The sequence below is a fragment of the Podarcis liolepis genome (assembly GCF_965112155.1).
Source record: "Podarcis liolepis genome assembly, chromosome: 2".
NCBI lineage: Eukaryota > Metazoa > Chordata > Lepidosauria > Squamata > Lacertidae > Podarcis > Podarcis liolepis.
The window spans coordinates 16,972,601-16,996,320 of NC_139555.1; the positions used below are offsets into that span (position 1 = coordinate 16,972,601).

The 23,720-nt window shown below is 44.6% G+C and overlaps 1 protein-coding gene across 1 annotated transcript in view; it reads right to left on the reverse strand.

The window, feature by feature from the left end:
* SCN8A (sodium voltage-gated channel alpha subunit 8) overlaps positions 1-23,720 on the reverse strand; it is a 116,930-nt gene that overhangs the window by 27,065 nt on the left and 66,145 nt on the right. Inside the window, exons 13-20 of the mRNA XM_083489783.1 lie at positions 22,349-22,484; positions 21,614-21,852; positions 19,650-19,823; positions 18,047-18,403; positions 14,386-14,856; positions 12,186-12,303; positions 11,079-11,233; positions 9,311-9,484 (exon numbers count right to left, since the gene is read on the reverse strand). Of these exons, the coding sequence (XP_083345909.1) occupies positions 9,311-9,484; positions 11,079-11,233; positions 12,186-12,303; positions 14,386-14,856; positions 18,047-18,403; positions 19,650-19,823; positions 21,614-21,852; positions 22,349-22,484 (1,824 nt within the window). The remainder of the gene's footprint in view (positions 1-9,310; positions 9,485-11,078; positions 11,234-12,185; positions 12,304-14,385; positions 14,857-18,046; positions 18,404-19,649; positions 19,824-21,613; positions 21,853-22,348; positions 22,485-23,720) is intronic.

Consider the following 23,720-nt stretch of genomic DNA (forward strand, 5'->3'; position numbering starts at 1 on the left):
CAGACAAATTTTTAAAGGTACCTATGAGAAAGAATACAGATAAATACACACACTGCACAAGCCGCCTTAGTTCTCTCATTCAGACGGGGCAGATAGAGGGCCTGCCTTGCTCATTTCCACTGGCGTGACACGGCAGAGATTTGAGGGGAGAAGGGAAAGCGTCTAGGTTCTCACCTCCTTTGGGGGGGAAAAAAAAGCCAACAGCGAAACACACTGAAAAGTGTGCAGCGGTTAAGGGGTGGGGGTAAATCGTTTTAAGCTCTTTATTGAGATGCTGGATTGCAATTCATTATTCTAGGGGGACCAGTCCTTCCAGTAAGATGCTATACATTATGGTGAATAAGAATGGTGGTGTACAATTAGAGAGACGTATTTCCTTGCGCCCCCTAAACCCACTGCTAAAATGGTTGGGATGCAGCAAACCTTCATGCACTATGGAATCAGTAGGCAAAGCCCACGTATCCCTGCTATATCCTCAAACATTATCAGAGGATTGTTTCTGGCGCCCGCTTATAACAATTTCGATTAGGCAAGCCTAATGTAGAAGTTACATGTGTTTTAATCTCCTTTTAGCTATTGTTTATTTTCATTGTCTTTTGAAAGTTTTAAAATACCTGTTTTAAACTGTTTCATTTTTAATGGAGCATTTTAGTGTTTTATTTTATACTTCATTAAACTGCCTAGAGAGGGGTTTTTTGCAGTCAAATGGTATACAAATTGTGTTGACTCAATCAATCAATAAAGTAACATATAATACTTTGAAACTGCAAGCATGTCGGTTGGGGGCCAGTGTGTAGATCACCATTTGCAGTGTGGCTGTTGCTTCCGTGTGGTTCATTCCTAAAAGATAAAAAAGGTAAAGGACCCCTGGACGCTTACGTCCAGTCCAAGGCGACTATGGGGTTGTAGCGCTCATCTTGCTTTCAGGCCGAGGGAGCTGGCATTTATCCACAGGCAGCTTTCCAGGTCATGTGGCCAGCATGACTAAACCGCTTCTGGTGCAATGGAACACCGTGATGGAAATCAGAGTGCATGGAAACGCTGTTTATCTTCCCGCTGCAGTGGCACCTATTTATCTACTTGTGCCGGTGTGCTTTCGAACTGCTGGTTGGCAGGAGCTGGGACACAACAATGGGAGCTCACCCCGTTGCAGGGATTTGAACCGCCAATCTTCTGACTGGCAAGCCCAAGAGGCTCAGTGGTTTAGACCACAGCGCCACCCACAGTGTTCATTCCTACACTGCTGTGGTACAGTCTAAATACAGGAACCATGAGGGATGGGCACACAATGGGGCTACTTCCCATCTTAGCATTGCAACTACGGTTGCTGCGTATGAGTGTAATTGGGTCATTCACCTGTCCCATGAGGTCCTAATGGTCAGGGGTTCCTTTACCTTTATTAACAAGTATAGGACCTGATCATGCCGATAGAGTGACTATGTCTATATGTCGTCTATGCCCTATGGGCCTGGAGTGGTTGAAGCCTACTAGACACATCTTACTATGCTTTGAAGATGTTAATTGGATGTTTTATTTCTGTAAATAACAGGTGTCGGGGACTGGCTGTATGCACCAGCGGAGGACACCCTCCCCTAAGTGAACCCCCAGGGGAAGAAGGCTCAGTGCCTGGGGATTGGTGATGGAATGCTGATGAATGGTCAGAAGGAGAAAACTGGGAGGAGGAGATGTCAGAAGCCAAAGGGGCAACAGGGTTTAGTGAGCAGGAAGAGGCTGTGGTAGAGAACAGTTCAGACTCAGAGGCAGACTCAGAGGTTGGAGAAGAAGGGGGACAAAGAGGCAGAGATCAGGTGGGCTGATGATGAAGCCAGGGGGTCTCCCCCTCCTGATGTGACCAGCTCCCACCCCCCACCCTGGTCTCCCCAGAACTTGTGGAGGTATAATGAGGGTGGAACAGACAAGGCAAAGAAGTCTCAGGTTGCTTGGGACAGACCCAGGGGAGGAGGAAACAGGGAGTTGTGGTAAGGCAGGGACCTTCAGTCCTCACAACTGGAGCAAGACTTGCTGGGAAGAGTTGCTGTGTGTACTAGGTCTCAGCTCTTTTGTTTCTTTGAATAAAGAGTTAACTTCACCGACACCTTGTGAGTTATTCATGACCAGATCCTGACTCCTGCCTTGACAACAGATATGAGAACGAGGGTGTTTTGGGTTGTTGTTTTTTTTAAAATGTAAGTGCATTTAGAATGGAGAAAGGTTGATTTACTAAATCCTGGTTATAGGTGTTTTTTATGCTGTTCTATGATAGAAACAATCTTTGCTCTCCCTCTCTCTCGCTCTCTTTTAAAGGTAACATAAAATGGGACTGTGTATGAACTGAGACCAATCTTGATCTCCCATGTTTCCCTTTCACATGTTATGGTGATGCTGCAAGGTACAGATCATTTACACAAAAATTTTATTAAAGTGGTACCTCGGGTTAAGTACTTAATTCGTTCTGGAGGTCCGTTCTTAACCTGAAACTGTTCTTAACCTGAAGCCTCACTTTAGCTTATGGGGCCTCCTGCTGCCGCCGTGCCGCTGAAGCACGATTTCTGTTCTCATCCTGAGGCAAAGTTCTTAACCCGAGGTACTATTTCTGGGTTAGTGGAGCCTGTAACCTGAAGCGTATGTAACCTGAAGCGTATGTAACCCGAGGTACCACTGTACGTTATACAGGTGGTAAACACACTAATGCTACAGGTGATATAGCATAGCTGTCAACGTTTCCCTTTTTTTAAAGGGAAATCCCCTTATTCTGAATAGGATTCCTCACAAGAAAAGGGAAAAGTTGACAGCTATGGTGATATAGACACAAATTTTATATGAAGCATCTCTAAGGGGAATATTATTTTTGCTTACTGCCCTCCCTACCTTTCTCCTAGTCTGGGGATTGATAATTCAGTAGGCAAAGTATGCTTTATTAGGGAGATATTTTAAAATCCCACCTAACAATTCATTAATATTTATATTGAATTAACTGGTAGAAGAAGGAAGGAGGCCTTGGTTTTCTTCCTGTTTTGTCTCTTGATATATTAAAATAGACCTGGGCTCTGGGGAGACAGCAGTCTTCAGACGGCTGCCAAAGGGTTATACCTTAAGGCACCAGCTTATTGAGGACATGTACCGTATTTTTCGCCCTATAGGACACACTTTTCCCCACTCCAAAAATGAAGGGGAAATGTGTGTGCGTCCTATGGGGCGAATGCAGGGGGGAGGCAGGCAGGAAAAGCTCCCAAAAGCTGCACACAAGCTCCGCGCGGTTCTTGCGGGCTTTTCCTCAGGAGGGACAAGGGACTGACGTGGCCAGTCAGTCCCTTCTCCCTCCTCGTAGAAAAGCTCACAGGAGCCGCCTGCTCCTTAAAGGGTGCGCGGCTCCTGTGGGCTTTTGCGGGAGGTGGGGGTATTGCCATAGCAGCGCACAGCCTCTGGAGAGGTGACGCGCGGCTATGGCAGCAGCCTCTTTAGCCGCACGCCACCTCTCTAGCTGGGGGAGCGTGCGCAGGGCTGGAGAGGTGACGCACGGCTATGGAAGCGAGGCACCTGTCCTGCGAAGCTGGGGAAGGAGCAGAAGCGTCTCCTTCAGTTCCTCCTCCAGCTTCACTTGATGGGCGCTGCGCAGTTCTCCCTCTCCGCGCAGCGCCTCTCCTTCGTAGGAGAGGTGTTGCACAGAGAGGGAGAACTGCACAGCGACCCTTCAGCCACATGCCTGCCTGGAAGCTGGAGGAGGAACAGAAGGGTCTCCTTCTGTCCCCCCCCCCAGCCCTGCACCTGGGGGAAAAAATAATTTCCCCCCTTTATTCCCCCCCCCAAAAAAACTAGGTGCGTCCTATGGGCCAGTGCGTCCTATGGGGCGAAAAATACGGTAACTAAGTTTGGGTAAGAGTGCTTTGCAACTGAAAGAATAAGAATAATATGGGTTTTATTTAGCCAATTAAGGAAAGGAGGAATGCAGTGTTTTGAGGGGGGATGAGTTACTGTAGAACTGTACCGTATAGTGAAGGCTAAAGTACGGGAATAAAGGAAGGATTTAGTAGAAATTAAAGCTGTTTTGAGGACCTAATGGTTGAAAAGTGTGTTACATATCTAAATCAATACAAGCCGGTGGGTTTTAAGCTTGCATAAGCACGAGTTTAATGCAAATTAAATTAGGAGCAAGCAGTTCAACATGTATATGTGATACAGACAAAAATAGTATTGTAAGCCAGGGGTTGGCTGACCTGTGTCCCTCTAAATGTTGTTGGACTCCAACTCCCAGCAGCCCCAGAAACCATGATCAATGGTCAAGGATGATGGGACTTGTAGTCAAGCAAAAAAACAAAACAAAACAAAAACAAAATATGGAGGGCCAGGGTTAGCCACTCCTGCTTTAAAAATTTCCCATGAAATTATAAAAGAAGCTCTACAGTTAAAATAGTAAGCTTCCCAGAATTATACTTCAGCAATGTTTTTGCAATGTCTTTGAAAAACATAATTGAAGCACAATATATTAATAGTCGGCCACATTAAAAATCCCCCCCCCCAAAAGGTGTGTTCACATAGGGCACGGTCAAGCCAAAATTAAGCTCTTTTAAGTTCCATGGAGTTCAGTGAGTGAAGAAAACATACATTTAACTCTCGCTAGCTGAAACAAATGAGAAGTAAAAGTGCTTAATAAATGGATCATTTTTGTAATTTGTGAAAAAATTGTGTTTTAGGCAGTCCTGAATAGATACTGGTAGAAAACCAGAACCCCTCCAACACTAGCATATACAGATTTCATTTATTAAATTATTATTGCTATTATTATTAATAATAATTTCATTGATGAATTGCTTCCTATGAGGCATCTCAAGTGATTTACAGTAATTGTCCCTATGTACTTGACACTTACACTCTTTAAAAATGAGAAATTAGTTTAAAGGAAAGAATCTCTGCTTGACTTTTAACAGGAATTTTAGTTTTCCACTTGTCTTTTGAGACAATAGCAAGGGGAAGTGCAGTCGTGCTAGAGATATGAACTTTCCCCAACATAAAAACAGACAGTCAACATTTATTACTGAAAGAAAAAAAACACTTTGGGGGAAGAAAAGACAAATAGCACTAAATATATCCAAGACAGTTCCTTTTAAATTTTGAATGCTAGCAGTAAACTAACAAGAAACAAACAGATCATTTACATTGGCCTATAATGTTAATTTTCAGAATAATAATTTCAGGAAAAAAATGCATAATGGTTGGGTTTCTGATATGGAACTGAAAAGTAATCACATTTTCCCAAACGAATCAAAACAGAACAGTAGGAACAGAATGTTTCATTGCTCAGAAAAAGAGATGCACAAATATATCCCACAACTTCAGGAATCAGAAAAGAACTACATGGAATAACTTTTTTCCAAACCTCAGAAATACCACTTGCACATGGTTTGAAAGAATGCAGCCATTTTAGAGATCCTAATATAATACTATTAGCAAAAGTGGGGAAACTTTTGGCTCACCAGATTGTTCTGAACTAGAACTCCCTTCAGTCTCTGAAAGCATTGCCAATGGCCAGGGATGATGGGAGTTGTAGTTCTGCAACATCTGGAGGACCAAAAATTTCAAAGACAGGATGCTCTTTGCAGATTTTTGTTTCACTTCATTTTAGCCAAATATCAAAATATTTTAGTAGATGTCTCTGAAAGTTTCATTTTCTTTCTTTCTAATCACATAGCAGTAGTGTCCATGAAAAAGGTATATGCTGTTAAAAAAACAAACCACCTCACTTTCAGTTCTTCTTTTCCACGAAGAGAGGGAATGAGTTCACAAGAACATTTTGCAGTCTTGGCCCATGGAGGTTGCAGGGTAGGGTCACAGAGACCCCTGCCATCCATTACAAGCAACTAGCCAAACTAATTGTTATATTAAATACATGTGGGCGGTTGCTTTTGTCTTTGTGTTGTTGAATGGTGCTGTGCTGCAGATTTAAAGTTTTCCTTGCACTGCAGCCCTGAGAGGAAAATCATCCCTGGTAGCTGCTGTTTTCCTAGGAGGGAAGTTGCAATCGACGCCAATCACAGCTACCCTTCCAGGGAAATAGCAGTGAGAAGGAGGGGGGTTGTGGGTGTTATGTACTGAAGTTCTCACCCTGGGCCAGCAGGGGGAGACTGTAGATAGTTATGCAAATAAAGGATCGAAAGTGATGTTCAGTGATTGGATAGTTTTAGAAAATTGTTACAGTTACGTTGTACTGGAGCTCTATATAAGCAGGCTGACTGAACCCTTCAGTTCAGTTCTGTTCTGGCCTGTGAATAAACAAGAGCTGTTTGAAGAATTGCTGTGTCGTCTGATATGTTCACCCACAACTTAACAGTGGGAAAGGGAGAAAGGGCTTAAAAGCCTTCCACCGATGCCTTGGTCCCAATCTGGACCCCTGCCCCCACTTCACGGCTGCCACCCAAATCAGGCATTGTGATGTGACACAGACATGCTAATGCAGGTGCACATTTAATTTAAACTTGTCGTTTGATACTAAGCTTACACTGCGACAGAGGAAAGACGACAAGGACATGGCCCAGAGCAATTGAAGACTGGTACACTCTCCACCCAACCCATCTCCATTGTGAGCTACCTCTGTCTGTAATCTTTGCAAGGATTCACAATTGGACCCTATTACACAGGGGGTAGTTGCAAACATTATGGGACACGTACAGTGGTGCCTCGCAAGACGAAAAGAATCCGTTCTGTGATTCTCTTCGTCTAGCGGTTTTTTCATCTTGCGAAGCAAGCCCATTGACGGATTAGCGGATTAGCTCTATTAGCGGCTTATCTGCTGATCGGATCAGCTGATAAGCGGCTTAGCGGCTTAGAAAAAGGGGGGGGGGAGGAAAAAACCCCCGCAGGAACTCGCAAGGCATTGTCGTCTTGCGAAGCAAGCCCATAGGTGATTCGTTTTGCGAAGCACCTCCAAAACGGAAAACTCTTTCGTCTAGCGAGTTTTCCGTCTTGTGAGGCATTCGTCTTGCGGGGCACCACTGTATTTTTCGCTCCATAAGATGCACCTGACCATAAGGCGCACCTAGTTTTTAGAGGGGGATTGCAAGAAAAAAAATATTCTTTAAAGGAAGCGCTGAGCAGAACCTGTATGCATCCCAGGCTCTGCTCAGCGCTTCCTTTCACGAGCCCGTCACCCTTCTCCCTCCTCAGGGAAAAGCCCCCAAGAGTCGCACACACACTCCACACGGCTCTTTAAAGAGAGCGCAGCTCTTGGGGGCTTTTCCGGGAGGTGGGGGAAGGGAAAGAGTGCAGGTAAGCCAGAAGCTAGAACAGCGAGATGGAGCGCAGCGATCCCTCTTGCTATTCTGGCTTCTGGGATAGCTGCGCAGCCTCTTCAGGGCAGCGGGATGAAGGCTCCCCACTGCCCTGAAGAGGCTGCGCCTGGCTAAGCCAGAAGCTAGAACAGCGAGAGGGAGCGCTGCGCAGCGTTCCCTCTTGCTGTTCTGGCTTCTGGGATAGCTGCGCAGCCTGCATTCGCTCCATAAGACGCACACACATTTCCCCTTACTTTTTAGGAGGGAAAAGGGGCGTCTTATAGAGCGAAAAATACGGGAGTTGCCAGTTTTTAGTGCTGTCCCCCCAAGTAAGCCTAATGAAAGCTCTGTCCCTCAGGCTCATTCAATGTGGGCTGGGCAGGCCAAGCGAACTTGGGTTGCTTGACACTTCTTACAAGGGAGGGAAAGAAATATTCCGTGCAGAAAGGATACCATTCCTCCACTGCCTCCCTGCCCCCACAGTATAATTAAAACATGGAGGGAGGCACATAGTTGAGCATCTTACAATACTTGAGGCAGATGGGTGGAGAGATGGAGAAGCTTTGGCGCAGGGGGAGTTTATCTATCATGTACTTGCACCTCCTCCGGCAACACTGAAAGAGAATCCTTGCTTTTGAGGAAGGTGTAATATGGAAGAAGTGCAATTATGTGGTTCATTCTTGATCAGTACTGGAACTCCAAGCTCAAATTGGGCATTCTGGGGTGAAGCACAACAATATTCACCCAGTGCTTTTCCAGCTGCACTAGCTCCCGGTGGAGTACAGGGTCAGATTTAAGGTGCTGGTTTTGACCTTTAAAGCCCTTCACTGCCTAGGACCCTTGTACCTACAGGACCGCCTCTCCCGGTATGCCCCACGGAGGACCTTAAGGTCCATAAACAGCAACACCCTAGAGGTCCTGGGCCCTAAGGAAGTTAGATTAGCCTCAACCAGAGCCAGGGCCTTTTCAACACTGGCTCCGGCCTGGTGGAACGCTCTGTCTCATGAGACCGGGCCCTGCGGGATCTGATTTCTTTCCACAGGTCCTGTAAGACAGAGCTGTTCCGCCTGGCCTTTGGATTGGAATCAGTTTGATTCCCTCCCCCTCTTTCTTTTTCCTTTCTCCTCCTGTGAAGAGAGGCTGCATCTTAATGTTTTAACGTTGTATTTTAATCTTGTGTTTTTTTTAATTGTATTTTAATCAACTTGTTTTTATTACTGGTTGTTAGCCGCCTTGAGCCCAGTCTTGGCTGGGGAGGGCGGGGTACAAATAAATTCTTCTTCTTCTTCTTCTTCTTCTTCTTCTTCTTCTTCTTCTTCTTCTTCCTTGTTCCGGGTCTTTGGTTTGTTAAACTGATCAGATCGTTTAGATTTCAATTTTCTCCATTTTATTCCCTCATTTCCCCCCTGAATAATGCAGCATTATTGGGTGCTGACGATTCCAAAAGATATTGTCAACTGCACCATTCACCAATACTTTGATTATTGGATCTCTCTGGCAGCTTATTCAATTTATCTCTTGGACAGCCAGTAGCAGCAGCAGGCAGATTTTCTTGCAAAACTATTTTTCTTTGTCTGCTGTTTCTGTGCCCTTTTCTCAATTCCAGTCAACATTCCGATTCCACTGAAAAAGCAGGCCTGAAAGTGAAAGTATGGAACCGTGCAATTTGAATCGCTGGAGCAGAGAGCATAGAACAATTCTATTTTGATGGATTGGTCCTGTTCACACATGTATACACATATAGGTGAACTCTCAACACTTGGTTCAGGAGTGGAGAAACTGTGGCCCTCAAGATTTTGCTGGATTACAACTGCCATCATCCCTGACCATGGGCCGAACTGGCAGGGGCTGATGGTAACTGGAGTCCAACAACAATGGGTGGGTGGGGGCATAGGTTCTCCACCCCTGTCGTTATTGGAGCCTAGATTTAGAAAGCTACAGGAACGGTATTGCCGGGCCTCATTTATCTGTGCAAAGAAATGCCACAGTCCTGCTAAAACAACAACAACAACCAATGCATGGATTGGAAGAAGCAAAATGATACCTACTGCTACAATGAGGAAATCTAGCCAGCACCAGGCATTAGTGAAGAACTTCACGAATCCATAGGCACACCACTTCAACAACATTTCGAGGATAAAGATGTAAGTGAAGACTTTGTCGGCATACTCCAAGACAGTCCGTATGGTCCTTCTCTGTTCTATGTAAATATCTTCAAAGGCCTAAGGAGTAACAAGGCAACAAGGATCATCACACTCTTTTCCTGGCAGCTAGAGCGAGCTAGAAATAAAAAACCTGGGTCCAAAAACTTGTGGGAGACACACAGACTTCTCATGGAACGTACAGTTCACACATCTCCCAACGCTTGAAGTATTGTTGGAGAGGCACAGAAGCTGCTTCCATGTGGGTGGAATGCCATTTCCAGTCTATCTCTGTCTATCTCTTGGAAGGACATTAGCTGGATTATATGGGGTTTTTTCCCTTCCCATGCAAGTGTTGCCCAATCCTTGGGGAGGAGCAATATCGGCATTGGAAAGATGCAGGTAATTTGCTTGGACTTCATTGGTCCTTCGAGTAGATATTACCCTGTATGGTGTGGCCATGCAAAAGTGGTTCCAATGCTTTTCTGGTTGTGTAGAAACTGGTTGTTGTTAGTATTTTCTTTTTCTTTTTTAAGTATTGTATCCGAGGCAATGCCAAATAAACGAAAGATCTGCTGGAGTCACTTGCTCACCGTGCTTGTCAAAGACACCTAGGGTGTTTTCACAAGTAATATAGTAAGTGACTCCAGAGCTGGCGTCAGCACAAAGCATTCTCAGGCAGCCTTGGGGAGACCCAATACCCAATACTTGCGCTTGCTTTTCACCCTGTTAAAAGCAAACACCCATAGCAGCTCCATTTTAAGTTTTTAACAAATGTTCCAGTAGCTGTGTTTACTTCGAGAACATTGTGGTGGAAAAAAACAACACCACGACCGCTACAAAAACATGGTTGTCACTGGTACCACAAAAGTCCATAGGTCCCTTCATGAACACCAAGGGCCCCCCATAGAAGAAGGGGGGGGAGCATTGGATGGTAAGGTAAAAGGTTAAGGTAAAGGACCCCGAATGGTTAGGTCCAGTCAAAGGCGACTATGGGGTTGCGGCGCTCATCTCGCTTTCAGGCTGAGGGAGCCAGCGTTTGTCCACAGACAGCTTTCCGGGTCATGTGGCCAGTATGACTAAACTGCTTCTGGTGCAACAGAACACCGTGACAGAAACCAGAGTGCACGGAAACACCGTTTACCTTCCTGCCACAGTGGTACTTATTTATCTACTTGCACTGGCGTGCTTTCAAACTGCTAGGTTGGCAGGAGCTGGGAAAGAGCAATGAGAGCTCACTCCATTGCGGGGATTCGAACCGCCAACCTTCTGATTGGCAAGCCCAAGAGGCTCAGTGGTTTAGACCACAGTGCCACCCGCATCCCTACTGGATGGTAGACAATCTCAACTACTGTGCTGCCCAAGTGATTGTAAGAGCAACAACTGAATTTCCGGAGTTTGTAAATTGAGCAAATGCACCAATGGAAACTTCCATCCTTGGGTGACCAGCAGCTTTGGGGATAGGTAATCTTCCCCAGCATGCAGACAAAGGGATAACCTCAAGGGTCCCAATCCTTTCCCACTCCTGACAGCAGCTCTTTAACTTTGAAAACAAACACACACTCAGCTGTTTGAAATGCCTTTTTACACATTTCGTGTATTGTCTGGTTTGACCCCCAAAGTGACGCTAAGAGCATTACGTAGAGAAGACTCAATATAATATAACTCTGCTCACCAGGGCTCCACTGCTTAGCAAGATCATGAAGATAATGAACGTCTCAAACCAGTTATGCTCCACAATAAGAAAGCATGTCTTTCGTAAGTTCCACCAAGACTTGCCCCACCCTTCTTCAATGCTGACTTCGCAGCACTTGAACCGCTGAACGCAGCCTGCAAATGGAAAATTAGCACAGGTTTTCCGAGAGCCGTAACATTTCCTGATTTCTTTTATTAAAAAAATAATTAATTAATTCGGCTTCGTTACAAAAAAATAAAAGGTCAAAATAGATTATTCTCCCAGCGCTGTCATGATCATCAAGGACATTGCTCTACAAAATATTTTTATTTGTGCATAATACCTTAAATTTTCCATAGCTAAGACCCTGTAGAATAGTATTGCTCAGGGCAGAAGACTTAATTCTCTAATAAAAGGTTGCAGCGAAATTTGCTGCAGTCAGAACATGCACCGTCAGCTCCATATCAACTGGTCCAACCCTTCAAACTGGTCTAATCCTTCAAATTTCTTAATAAGACTTTAAGAGATTGGCTGAAAAATCTAATAATGGTTTATTTTTATTATATTCCTTAAGAGACTGAGGTCCAGCTCCGAAGGCCTTCTGGTGGTTCCCTCCCTGCGAGAAGTGAGGTTACAGGGAACCAGGCAGAGGGCCTTCTCGGTGATGGCGCCCGCCGTGTGGAACGCCCTCCCATCCGATGTCAAGGAAATAAACAACTATCATTAATTATCATCATCATCTTCTTCTTCTTCTTCTTCTTCCTCAGGAAATGTTTAGCTTGTTTTTGAATGTAAAAAAAAGTGTAAATAGGCACAGAAGCTTAACCCTAGGAGCTTCTTAACTCTGCTGGATCTGTGAGTTGCCATTTATATTTCCCAGAATGTCCCAGAGCGATGCCAAACTGGGGGCACTGTGATAAATTAAGAGCATATCTCACAGTGGCTGCCTAAACAGCAGGGGTCTTAGGGGGCACTTTGCTGAAGGCCCCCTCAAGCCTGAAGTCAGCCCTACCAAGGAAGGCTACTCTGCCAAGGTAACATGCCCGAGGTAACAATGGACGCCATATTGTTAAAAGGTCCATTTTGCCCCACTGTGTTCAAAATCACCTTCTGTGAAACATGCGTCCGGATCCAGGTATTCTTCTGGTGCTTCCACTGGAACCTCTTCTGCCTCAGGCTTTATATCAATGGTACTGCCCTCCGACGAACTCGTATCATCCAGTTTCTTGAACAATGGGAAAGAACATCACAAACACATATATTATGAGCCGGGAGAAATGAAGAGCTCCATTTTTTAAACAACGTTGACATTCACGCCAATATGCAGCACAGGAAAGAAATAAAATAAGAATAAAACTATTTCCCAGTCTAACCCCTGCTGAATATCAGCCCATCTTAATACGGTACATCCTTTTGAAATAGACGTAAAGAAGGAAACAATTGGAAGGAGCAAATATCTCCCAGGAACAGGGCCGGATTTAGGTTTGATGAGGCCCTAAGCTACTGAAGGTAATGGGGCCCTTTAAATGTCCAGCTGTCCTTTATCAACAACAAATTGTCACTGTATTTTGTGTTGAATATATGCTATATGGTAATTTATGGACCTAATAGGTATCTAAAGCCATTTGTACATAACAAAATATGTACATCACAGGAGCCTACACAACACAGAACACTGTTGCTGTATGCAGGTTTTCTTTTATTTGTTTTTATTTGTTTTCTATCTTATATTTTGGAAATGTACATCCAGTTTTCCCCCTTTAATTTCTTTTGGAGGGGCCCAAGAGAGTGGGGTCCTAAGCTACAGCTTGTTTAGCTTATACGTAAATCCAGCACTGTCCAGGAAGATATTTCCCCCTTTTTTAAAGTGGAGAAACATAGCCAGACCAATTGTGGTCAAGCACACAATACAGAGGTCCTAGCATTCTGCTCCATGTAGAAAGCCTATGAACACATGAGGAAGTGACAGACTAGAAAGAAAAAGATTTATCCCTATCCAATCTGGTTCCCCATTACATGATACATGATGGACCTTTGGGCTGATACAACAGGGTTCTTTGTATGTTCTTTGTATGCTGGGAAGCGATGATATGGGATTGGGGGGCAACTCCCATCTCTTGCGGGGGCGCAATTAGTGCCAGCACCGTCCGTTAAGAGCTTGGGTGTAACCTTCGACACCTCCCTTTCCATGGAGGCGCAGATTGCAGCTACAACAAAGGTGGCATTTTTTCATCTCTGCCAAGCTAAGCAGTTGGCTCCTTACCTATCTCGCCCTGACCTAGCCACTGTGATCCACGCGACGGTCACCTCCAGACTGGATTATTGTAACTTGCTCTACGTGGGGCTGCCCTTGAGACTGACCCAGAAACTCCAGCAGGTGCAGAATGCTGCAGCGAGACTCCTTACGAGGTCCTCGCTGGGAGATCACATTCACCTGGTGCTATACCAGCTGCACTGGCTCCCGGTGGGGTACAGGATCAGGTTTAAGGTGCTGGTTTTAACCTTTAAAGCCCTATACGGCCTAGGACCCTCGTACCTACGGGACCGCCTCTTCTGGTATGTCCCACAGAGGAGCTTACGGTCTTCAAAAAAAAACATTCTGAAGGTCCCGGGCCACAGAGAGGTTAGGCTGGCCTCAACTAGAGCCAGGGCTTTTTCGGCTGTGGCTCCAATCTGGTGGAACGCTCTGTCACAAGAGACTAGGGCCCTGCGGGACTTGACATCTTTCTGCAGGGCCTGCAAGACGGAGCTGTTCCGCCTGGCCTTTGGTCGGGGTTCAGTCTGACTCCCTCTCCCCTTTCATAAGAACTTGCATGAAAGTGGCCTCCCAATTTTTCTCACAGGCCCATATAAGTTCAGTACAAACAGTTGGGCCTGGTGAGCATTTAAGGTCCCCAACCCTAATCTGCGGGTTGCCATCTGATTGGATTTTATTCTGATCCTGATCTGATTTGAGGATGTATTTTAATTGTCTGATTTTATGTTAATATGTTATACATTTGATGTTAGCCGCTCTGAGCCCGGCTTCGGCTGGGGAGGGCGGGATATAAATAAAATTTATTCTTCTTCTTCTTATTATTATGAATGACTTAGTCATATATACGACCCATGAAAGGTCTGTGCCACCTTTGTTCTCATCTTGCCAAACAAAGTAAAGAGGGCCTGCTTTATTTGCACTGAGAAATTTGCTGGCTGCAAAGCCTTGCGCTCTGGCTAGAAGGCCAAATTTGCTTCCCTCTTGCAATGCAATGGGTCACCCAAAACAAAGGCACGAGGGTGCGGCCTATGAGCAAGCATGGCTCCGTACCTCTTTGCTGCCATCGGGGTCAGTGTCACTGCTGAAATCTTCCGTGTTGAGGTTCTCAAAGTCAGACTCACCCACAGCTATGGGGACACGGACGGTGAGGTTAGGGTTGTTGATGAAAGACATGTGGTCTTCATCAATGATGTACTTTTCCACGCTGCTGCCAATGCCACTGGTGGTGCCATTGCCGTTCTTCTGGTAATCGATCTCCCGGTTGATGTCGGCGCCGGTGTGGTTGGCGATGCAGTTCATCTTCTTGTCATACAGCTCGTCCAGTGGCTTCACTTCATCCGCCTCCTGCTGCTTGAAGTGGGTCTGCACAAACTCGTGCATTCTGATCTTGGCCCAGGCAATGCCTTTCTTGATCCGGATGACAGAGATCTGCAAGTTGTTCATCTCACCATCATCATCTGTTGCTGCAAGGTTGTCTGCGCTGAAAGAGCTCAGCAACAAGGCCAAGAACAGGTTCAATACCTGCAGAAGCAGAAAAGGGTCTGTAAGACAAGACTCCCTCTAGCCACTTTTTGCTCAATGAACTGGCAATATCGTCCACCGGCAAAGTGAATCCTTCTACTTGGTGGCAGTGGGCCATGCTCTGCTGGCTCCTCCCATCCCAGTTGGCTCCTCCCATCCCAGAACCATTTCCTTCCGCAGCCATTCATGCCACCTGTTTAGCTATTTATTATGGAATGTGTATACCACTTAATTGTAAAAACCTCCAAGCAATTTGCATTATAAACAATTGCAATCATTATGTAATAATCGGTACAACAATTTGCTTATTATCTTCCCTTTTCTTTTTGTGTCATCTCTGTCAGATTTCATGCCATTATTTTAAACTGCAAAGCGCTGTGAATGCCTTGGCATGAATGTGATATACACATGTAGTAAATAAATAAAACGTGAGCACACGTAGACAGCCCTGAGCTTACAGACAGCACTGTAGAATTCCCACGTTTGTTACAAAGAAGAAATCTGAAATGTTTTAATTAATTTGACCGCACCACATGGGCAAAGCCTTGCAAGTTTTTTGTTCTAAATATGGTAGGAAAGGGTACTGGTTAAAGACTCTCAGAAAGTAACAAGGAGAGAAAGCAAACGTTGAGGATTTTGACTGAGGAAAGCAGTCTTATGTTATGAATATCTAAATACAGCAGGCAAAAAGGGTCCCTGGTTTCTTTCTGATTGATGCATGAACGGTTGATATACACTGAGCACATTAAAAGACAGATTATATACACACAATTTTCTGTAAAATAAAAGGAAATTGCACTGCATTTTTAAGTCTTATGGGGGTCAGACTTAATTTCACTCCTTATTTTAAGGCACATCATATAATCAGATCATTTTATTCTCATGTTTCCTTTGCTTTTATGCACAATATATTGTATCGTTTGTGTGTTTTGTTTTGAACAGAACCGTTAAATTGGCAAATATCAAGTCAAGGTAAAAGGGAGGATATTTGAAAGACTTAGCCAGACAAAATTAGTTTTTCTGAAGCATTTCAGCAGCATCCTTTTAAATACAGGAGGGGGGGGGGGAAGAGACTTTTGCAAAGCTTGGGAAAAATTGCAACGTGAGCAACAGTAAAGGAAAATTATGTTTGGATTTTTTTTCCTTTTAAAAAAATGCTCTTAACTTTTTGGAAGTTTTATGCCAGTTTGAAAAGAGGTAATTCTTCCAAACATGCCCCGACATTCACTGATGCTATGATCTTAAAAATATGCATTGTAGTTATATGAGGGCCACCAAGCTACAGAGCCATCCTATGTGAGATACAAAATGCATGTATTTTGCTGTAATGTCAGCTGCAATTCCATTATAGAAGTTTTCTTAGGTGCATCATATATGTATGCTTGTACCAACATTGTTAGGTCTCTTGTGGCTAAAATACCTGTAAGAGGTGGATCCAGGGCTGGTGTCAGAACATGGTATCCTCAGGCAGATTCCTGGGGCTTCAACATCCCAGCTGGGTCTACCGCTGACACCTTCCATGAACCCTCTTTTTTATTTCCCAGAATGCCCTGGATTTATGCTGCTTAGAGGGCATTGTGGGAAGTTAAAACGGTGGTTCGCAGCTGCCTGGTGCTAATTCAGGACACTGTCGCCATTTTGTTTATTTGTAAGTACCTAACAACTCATAAATAATATTGTCAGCCTGCATAGCATAAATGATGACAGTCTATTCTGCTATGGTGCCAGCGGCAGTCCCATTGTAACAGCTGCTGCTGCCTATTGCCATGGCCCACCAAAAGAGCACCAGAAGGTTTTGACACATCTTATTCTACCCCATCAATTCTGCTTGCACTTATTTTAAAGCCAGGAATGGGGACAAGTGGTGATGTAATACCAGCACAATGCCATGGGTTCAGGGACAGTTGTGGGGTGGGTTACAGAGGGCTATGCTTGTGCGTTTCCCAGAGGCATCTGGCATGTGGGAATAGGAGACTGGATAAAATGGTTCTTTGATCTGATCCAGTGGGGGTGTGTCTGTTCTTACATTATCTTCTAGATCGGGGTAGCAAATATTGTGTACTGTAGAAGCTGTGGACTATGGCACCCAATAGCCCTGGTCAATGTGACTAATGGCCAGAGAGGATGGGTGTTGCAGTCCACCTCTGGAGAGCAACAGGTTGACTACCTCTGCTCTAGATCATGATATTGCTCAGGACCGCAATACCTCAAGGACCACCTCTTTCCATATGAACCTACCCAGTCCTTCAGATCATCTTCTGAGGCCGTTCTTCATGTGCCTCCTCCACGAGACGTGTGGAGGCTGGCAACACGAGAATGAGCCTTCTCTGCAGTGGCTTCCCATCTGTGGAATGCTCTCCCCAGGAAGTTTGCCTGGTGCCTTCATTACACACCTTTAGTCGCCAGGCAAAAACGTTCCTTTTACACCAGGCCATTGGTTGATCCTATACCCTTTTAGAATGTGGCTCTTTTCTGGGGGTGTTATTGGGTTGTTGTTTTTATTCTGATTATATATGTTGTGATTTTTTTCTGTGAACTGCCCTGAGACCTCTGGGTAAAGGTAAAGGTAAAGGGACCCCTGACCATCAAGTCCAGTCGTGACCGACTCTGGGGTTGCGGTGCTCACCTCGCTTTATTGGCCGGGGGAGCCGGCATACAGCTTCCGGGTCATGTGGCCAGCATGACTAAGCCACTTCTGGCGAACCAGAGCAGCGTACGGAAACGCCGTTTACCTTCCCACCACAGTGGTACCTATTTATCTACTTGCACTTTGACATGCTTTCGAACTGCTAGGTTGGCAGGAGCAGGGACTGAGCAACGGGAGCTCACCCCGTCGCGGGGATTCGAGCCGCTGACTTCTGATCGGCAAGTCCTAGGCTCTGTGGTTTAACCCACAGCGCCACCTGCATCCCTCAAGACCTCTGGGTATAGAGTGGTTAATAATAATAATAATAATAATAATAATAATAATAATAATAATGCATTTGTGCTGCAGTCATTAGTCTTAATCCTGAAAGTTTCCTGAATGTGCGGTAACCCTTAGCATTGGTATTTAAAACATCTAAGCAAATAGGGAATATTAGCTGCAGAACCTGCCATGGAATAGAAACAGTGAGTTCTTGTCCCAGCCCATTACAAGACAGCCATCCACTTCCCACTCAAAAGCAACCACAGATAGATATTTACTGACCACCAGATTTCCAATGACCATCACCATCATGAAGACAATAAGGCACATGGCCTGTCCTGCCACTTCCATACAGTCCCACATGGTTTCAATCCACTCCCCACACAGCACACGGAAGACGATAAGGAAAGAGTGGAAGAAGTCGTGCATGTGCCATCGTGGAAGCTCACACTCGGGGTTGATCTTGCAGACACATTCCTTGTAGCTCTTGCCGAAAAGCTGCATTCCCACCACGGCAAAGATGAAGACAATGATGGCTAGCACCAAGGTCAGGTTTCCTAAGGCACCCACCGAGTTGCCAATGATTTTAATCAACATGTTCAGGGTTGGCCAGGATTTTGCCAGCTTGAAGACCCTCAACTTGAAGATGTAAAAAAAGGAAGAGAAATAGAGATAAAACAGATTTATGATTAATAAAGCAACAGTCCTGCCAATGGGAATCCAGATTTAAAAAGAGATATTGATCACAACATACTGAAGGGGCATTTTTCATATGTGGTGGACCTGCAAAAAAGCTCAGGGGTTTTGGGAAATGATGCATAATGAAATGAAGAAAATGTTAAAAGTGGTTACTCCTCAAAAACCTGAAGTTTCCATCTAGGGATAATAGGGATGGACATCCCAAAGAGGATGATTAAACTATTTATGTACGCAAGAGCAGCAGCCAGAATCCTTTATGCGAAGAAATGGAAGGAAGGAGAAGTTCAAATCATGAAGAAACTAATGGGCTATATGCAGAAATGGCAAAATGGACAACACGATTAAGAGATCAAAGCGACAAACTTTTTATTGAGGAGTGGAAACCCCTTTGGGATTATCTGAGGAAGTATTATAGCCAAATCAAGTCATCTATGGATTTTTACTGGAAAGTCAGGATCTGCAGATTGCCACTAACTGAAGAGCATCAGGCTATTGGTCCACCTGGTACAATATTATCTATAGTGACAGAAGCTTTCCAAAGGTTTAGGGGGGCAGGGATGTATTGCAGCCCTGCCGGGAGAAGCCAGGGACATTGAACTGGAGATCTTTTGCATGCAGAGCACAACCTCTACTACTCTACTACCCAATACCCACTTTTCAAACAGACAGTCCCTTCATGTCCTCTTGACCAAGGCAGAAATGGTGCCAAGAACCCTGCATGTTCTCGGAGGTGACCACATAAGAGGTGCAAGCCTGATTGTGCTCTGCATTGGGCAGTTCACCTGCCACAATCACTTCCACGCTCCAACCCAATAGGATCCTACTGCTAATCCTCACTACCATCTTTAAAGAAAACCATATGCTGAGAGTGCATTTGGGATATTAACTGCTTCCTGAAATGGACTTGTTGCTAAGGTCTGCATGTAAGCTCTGGAGTCATTGCTTGCAGCAACTAGCCTTCAGATTCTAGCTATTTAGAGGCAATTTTAGGCAGAATAAAAACCAACTCTTGAACCCGGAACAAGTCTTTATTGGTAATACTGGCCAGTAAGGATTTGGCAATTATTCCTCCCGTGGACCTTTACTCTGGGTTCTGATATATAACCTTATTTTAAAAGTTGTATCGGGTGAAAGGAGAGGAAAGACAGGAAACTGTGAAAAGTGGAGTAGAATAAGCAAATAGTACCAATCGGAAAGATCGCAACACCGAAAGCCCTTCCACATCTGCCAGCATCAGTTCCAGCAAACTGAGAGAGACAATAAATCCATCAAAAATGTTCCACCCTTCTTGGAAATAATAGTAGGGGTCCATTGCTATGAGCTTTAGGAACATCTCAGCTGTGAAAATTCCAGTGAAAACCTAAAAAAGGGAAAAAAGGATCAGAATGTTCAAAGCTCTCACTGAACTTGACTTAATACTTTTTGCCTTCAATTGAATTAATGAATGAACAGGCCACAGTATATCAGCAATTTGGATGAAGAGACAGTCTTTCCCCCCTTTTTTCCATATAATCAGAATTTTTGCCCCACTGCTACTTTTTTCTTAGCATTTCACTGAATTCCCACATTTTTCACTCTATAAGACGCACCACACCATAAGACGCACCTAGTTTTTGGAGGAAAACAAGGAAAAAAATATTCTGAATCCCTCTTGCTGTTCTGGCTTCAGCGATAGCAGCGCAGCCTGCATTCGCTCCATAAGATGCACACACATTTCCCCTTACTTTTTAGGAGGGAAAAGGTGCGTCTTATAGAGCGAAAAATACGGTACCTCAATTCCAAAACTGGCAGTGGCACCAGCTAGAGCCCCAAAACTCTAGATACTTGTGGGCAGCAATGGTTGCCTTATTTTATTTATTTAAATATTTATATGTAGGCCTTTCTAAGTCTATCCTGATATTCAAAAGTAGCTGGCAATAATTCAAGTCACTGTTTGACTAGAGTAATCAGTTAGCCAAGGTGAATTGTCTCTTTTTTTCAAGTTGTGTTTTCTACAGATCAGTTTGATTTGTTGTGAGACATTAGTGTTACATACAGTGTTAGGTTAGGAAGAAAAGAGGGGTGGAAATGGTGAGTGGGGTTGGATCGGGGGCAATGCTTCTATTCTTCTACAGTGGTGCCTCGCAAGACGAAATTAATTCGTTCCGCAAGTTTTTTCTTCTTGTGAGTTTTTCGTCTTGCGAAGCACGGTTTCCCATAGGAATGCATTGAAAATCAATCAATGCGTTCCTTTGGAGACCGTCCGGGGACAGAGGGGAAGCGCCGCGCGCCCTCCCCTCTGTCCCCGGACCTGTTTAAAGCAAGGGGCGGCGGGGAGAAGATTGCTTCTCCCCATTGCCTGCCCCGGAATCTCCGGGGACAGAGGGGAAGGCGCGCGCCTTCCCCTCTGTCCCCTCTTTTGAAGCAAGGGGCGGAGGGGAGAAGATCGCTTCTCCCCGTTGCCGCCCCTTGGTTCAAAAGGGGTCCGGGGAGAGAGGGGAAGGCGCGCGCGCCTTCCCCTCTGTCCCCGGAGATTGCGGGGCTGGCAACGGGGAGAAGCGATCTTCTCCCTGCCGCCCCTTGCTTCAAAAGAGGTCCAGGGACAGCAGGGAAGACGTGCTGCGCTTCCCCGCTATCCCCGGAGCTTGCGGGGCAAGCTTCGTTTTGCGAAGCAAGCCCATAGAGAAATGCATCTTGCGAAGCGGCTAAGAAAACGGAAAACTCCTTCGTCTAGTGAGTTTTTCGTCTTCCGAGGCGTTCGTCTTGCGGGCTACCACTGTACTTAGTGCATGTGTGGGGTTTTGTGTCCGCGTCGCTTGTGTGGGTTCTCTTACTATTCGCTCATTATATTTCCTTGGTGGTGAGTGAGGCTGAGGGTGGCCTAGGGTGTGCTTGGTTGTCTTTGGCTGGCTGTAGTGAGATTTGTTTTTGTGTGCGAGGGTGTGTATTTTTGAATCAGGTTAGCCAAATTGATTCATAGGCTGTTGGCGGATTCTTGTTGTTGTCTTGTTGGGCTGTGTATGTGATAAAAGGGAACCATACCGGGGGGAAGATGTCTTCTTCTATTTGTCCCCGTGTCCATTTCAGTTTATTGGCTAGTTTTTCTAATAAGGCTGTTTCCCATACATAAGGCTGAGTTCCCATAGGCATTGGGAACATTTTCACGCTTACCAGGTTCCCTACAGCCAAGACATGCTCAAACTGTGGGGTCATGGGATGGTGCTCCATTGCCATGAACAGAGTATTCAAAACAATACAGATCGTAATGGCTAAATCCACAAAGGGGTCGAAGACAATCAAGTTGACAATTTCTTTCAGCTTCATCCAGTATGGGTGGCACTCCCAAATAAGGAAGATGTTGGCAAATTTGTACCAGCAGGGAGGGCATTTTCTTTGGGATTCTTCTAGTTCTGCAACAAAACAAGAAGGTGGGCAACTTTAACCGATTAATGTAGACACGCCCAATGAAATTTTATGCAAGGTTTAAGTCATTCTCAATTTGTTGGGCCTTGCAGGCTGTTATGTTTTAGGTTTAAGAGGTGGTCACATTTCACAAACAAAAGGAATCAGGACATCTGCAGTGAGACAGGAAAACAAGCTATGCGTGAATAATTCATCTAAGAATCCATAAAATTAATATTTGGGGGTGGAGTGGAATAAAGAAAAAATTATGTATCTTAAACCAAGTATATGTTACATTTTAATCCCGACCTTCCTTCGAGGAGCTCAGGGCAGCATGCAGAGTCTGAAAAGTAGGGTCTATGCAATCTTAAGAACAACAACAACAAAAATGTAAGATGGTTTTTAAAATTAAAGCATGGGAAAAGGAAAGATGAATACTAACTTCTGAAGCGAGTAATCCCTTGAGCTAGTGGGCACAGGACCACAGCTTTCTAACACACATACCTTCTACAAGGGTATTTGTGATTACTGTCATTATACTGTTGGTTCGGTCCTTCCTTCCATAGGATGCATTCAGCTGGTCCATTGATACCAAGAGTGACCCAGTAGCTTTCTTTTTAATCTCCACTTCAGTGGTTCCCTGCAAAATCCATTAACATCCCGTTAGTACGGCCTCTTTCATGTCTGCGCGGGGAAATGTGATGGGCTCTCAGCTGCAAAGGCAGAATTTGTTTTGAGTCAAATCTTTATATATGTGGAAGATGGTGGTTTTGCCAGATAATAATAACCTCACTGGCCTCCCCTCCTTAAGGTGAAGAAAGGTTTTGCTGTTATAAAAAATGAGGTCTATTCTACTTAAACACCTAACTTTTTAAAGTCAGGGATATTCTGAAGTGCATTTCAAAAACTATTGCAGTGGGTGGAATTCTGGTGTAAAAGGAACTTAGATGAAAGGCTGCAGAAAGCTGATTTCACATTAATGCACAGGATAGAGACACCCTGTATAATATTTTATGAGCTCTTTATTGGATATGTTCATCTGCTCTCTGAATTCTTCAAGTTCTGCTGCTATTCCAGCCAAATTTGGAGTCCCTGGAAATCACATTAAACAAAAAAGTTGGAAGAACATGTCTTCTGTGCCTACCTTGAATGTCCCAAAACAGCACTAGCTAATCCTTTAATATGGTTTGTCTAAAGCTGACTTTCCCATTGGCCATTTAATCGTGACTGGTAAACATAAATAACTGAGAATCTACTCCCTTCTATGCTTCTTTGTAAATGGGAGCAGGGACAGACCTAGGGAACGACAAATGCTGTTTGCTTCAATCAAGCAAAACTCAGCATTTGCTGCTTTGGGTCTGAGCATATAGAGGTTTGAAATAAAATATTTACTCCATGAAAAGGCTGCATGGCTCATGTGGTCTCTCAGATGTGATGATGAAGATTAGGTGTTTCTCTTGTTTAACAACAGATTATAGCCACTGTCCCAAAGAACTATCGGATGACAGGCATCACGCAATACAGATATGTATCTTAGGTTGCCTTTCATGCATGCGTCATGCTAAAGTTAACAGTCTGTAACATTTCCATGCTGTTAGAGGACCAAGTCTGGAAAGAGCACAGTAGACTAGCATGCTAACTAGAGAAAGTGGTAGTAACTGAAGCTGAAAGTAACTAGGAAGGGTTTCAAACATTCTTAAGGAGGGGAAAAAAGGACTGGGAAGGAGTAGTTTCATTTAGTTTGCAAGAACCTAGACAAAGAGGGGTTTTGTTTTTTTTAAGGAAAAAAAAGCTTGGAATTTAAGGACACAGGAATAAGGCTTCCCATGTGCACTTTGGCCAAAGACGGTGATGCTATTCATAAATAACACTCACT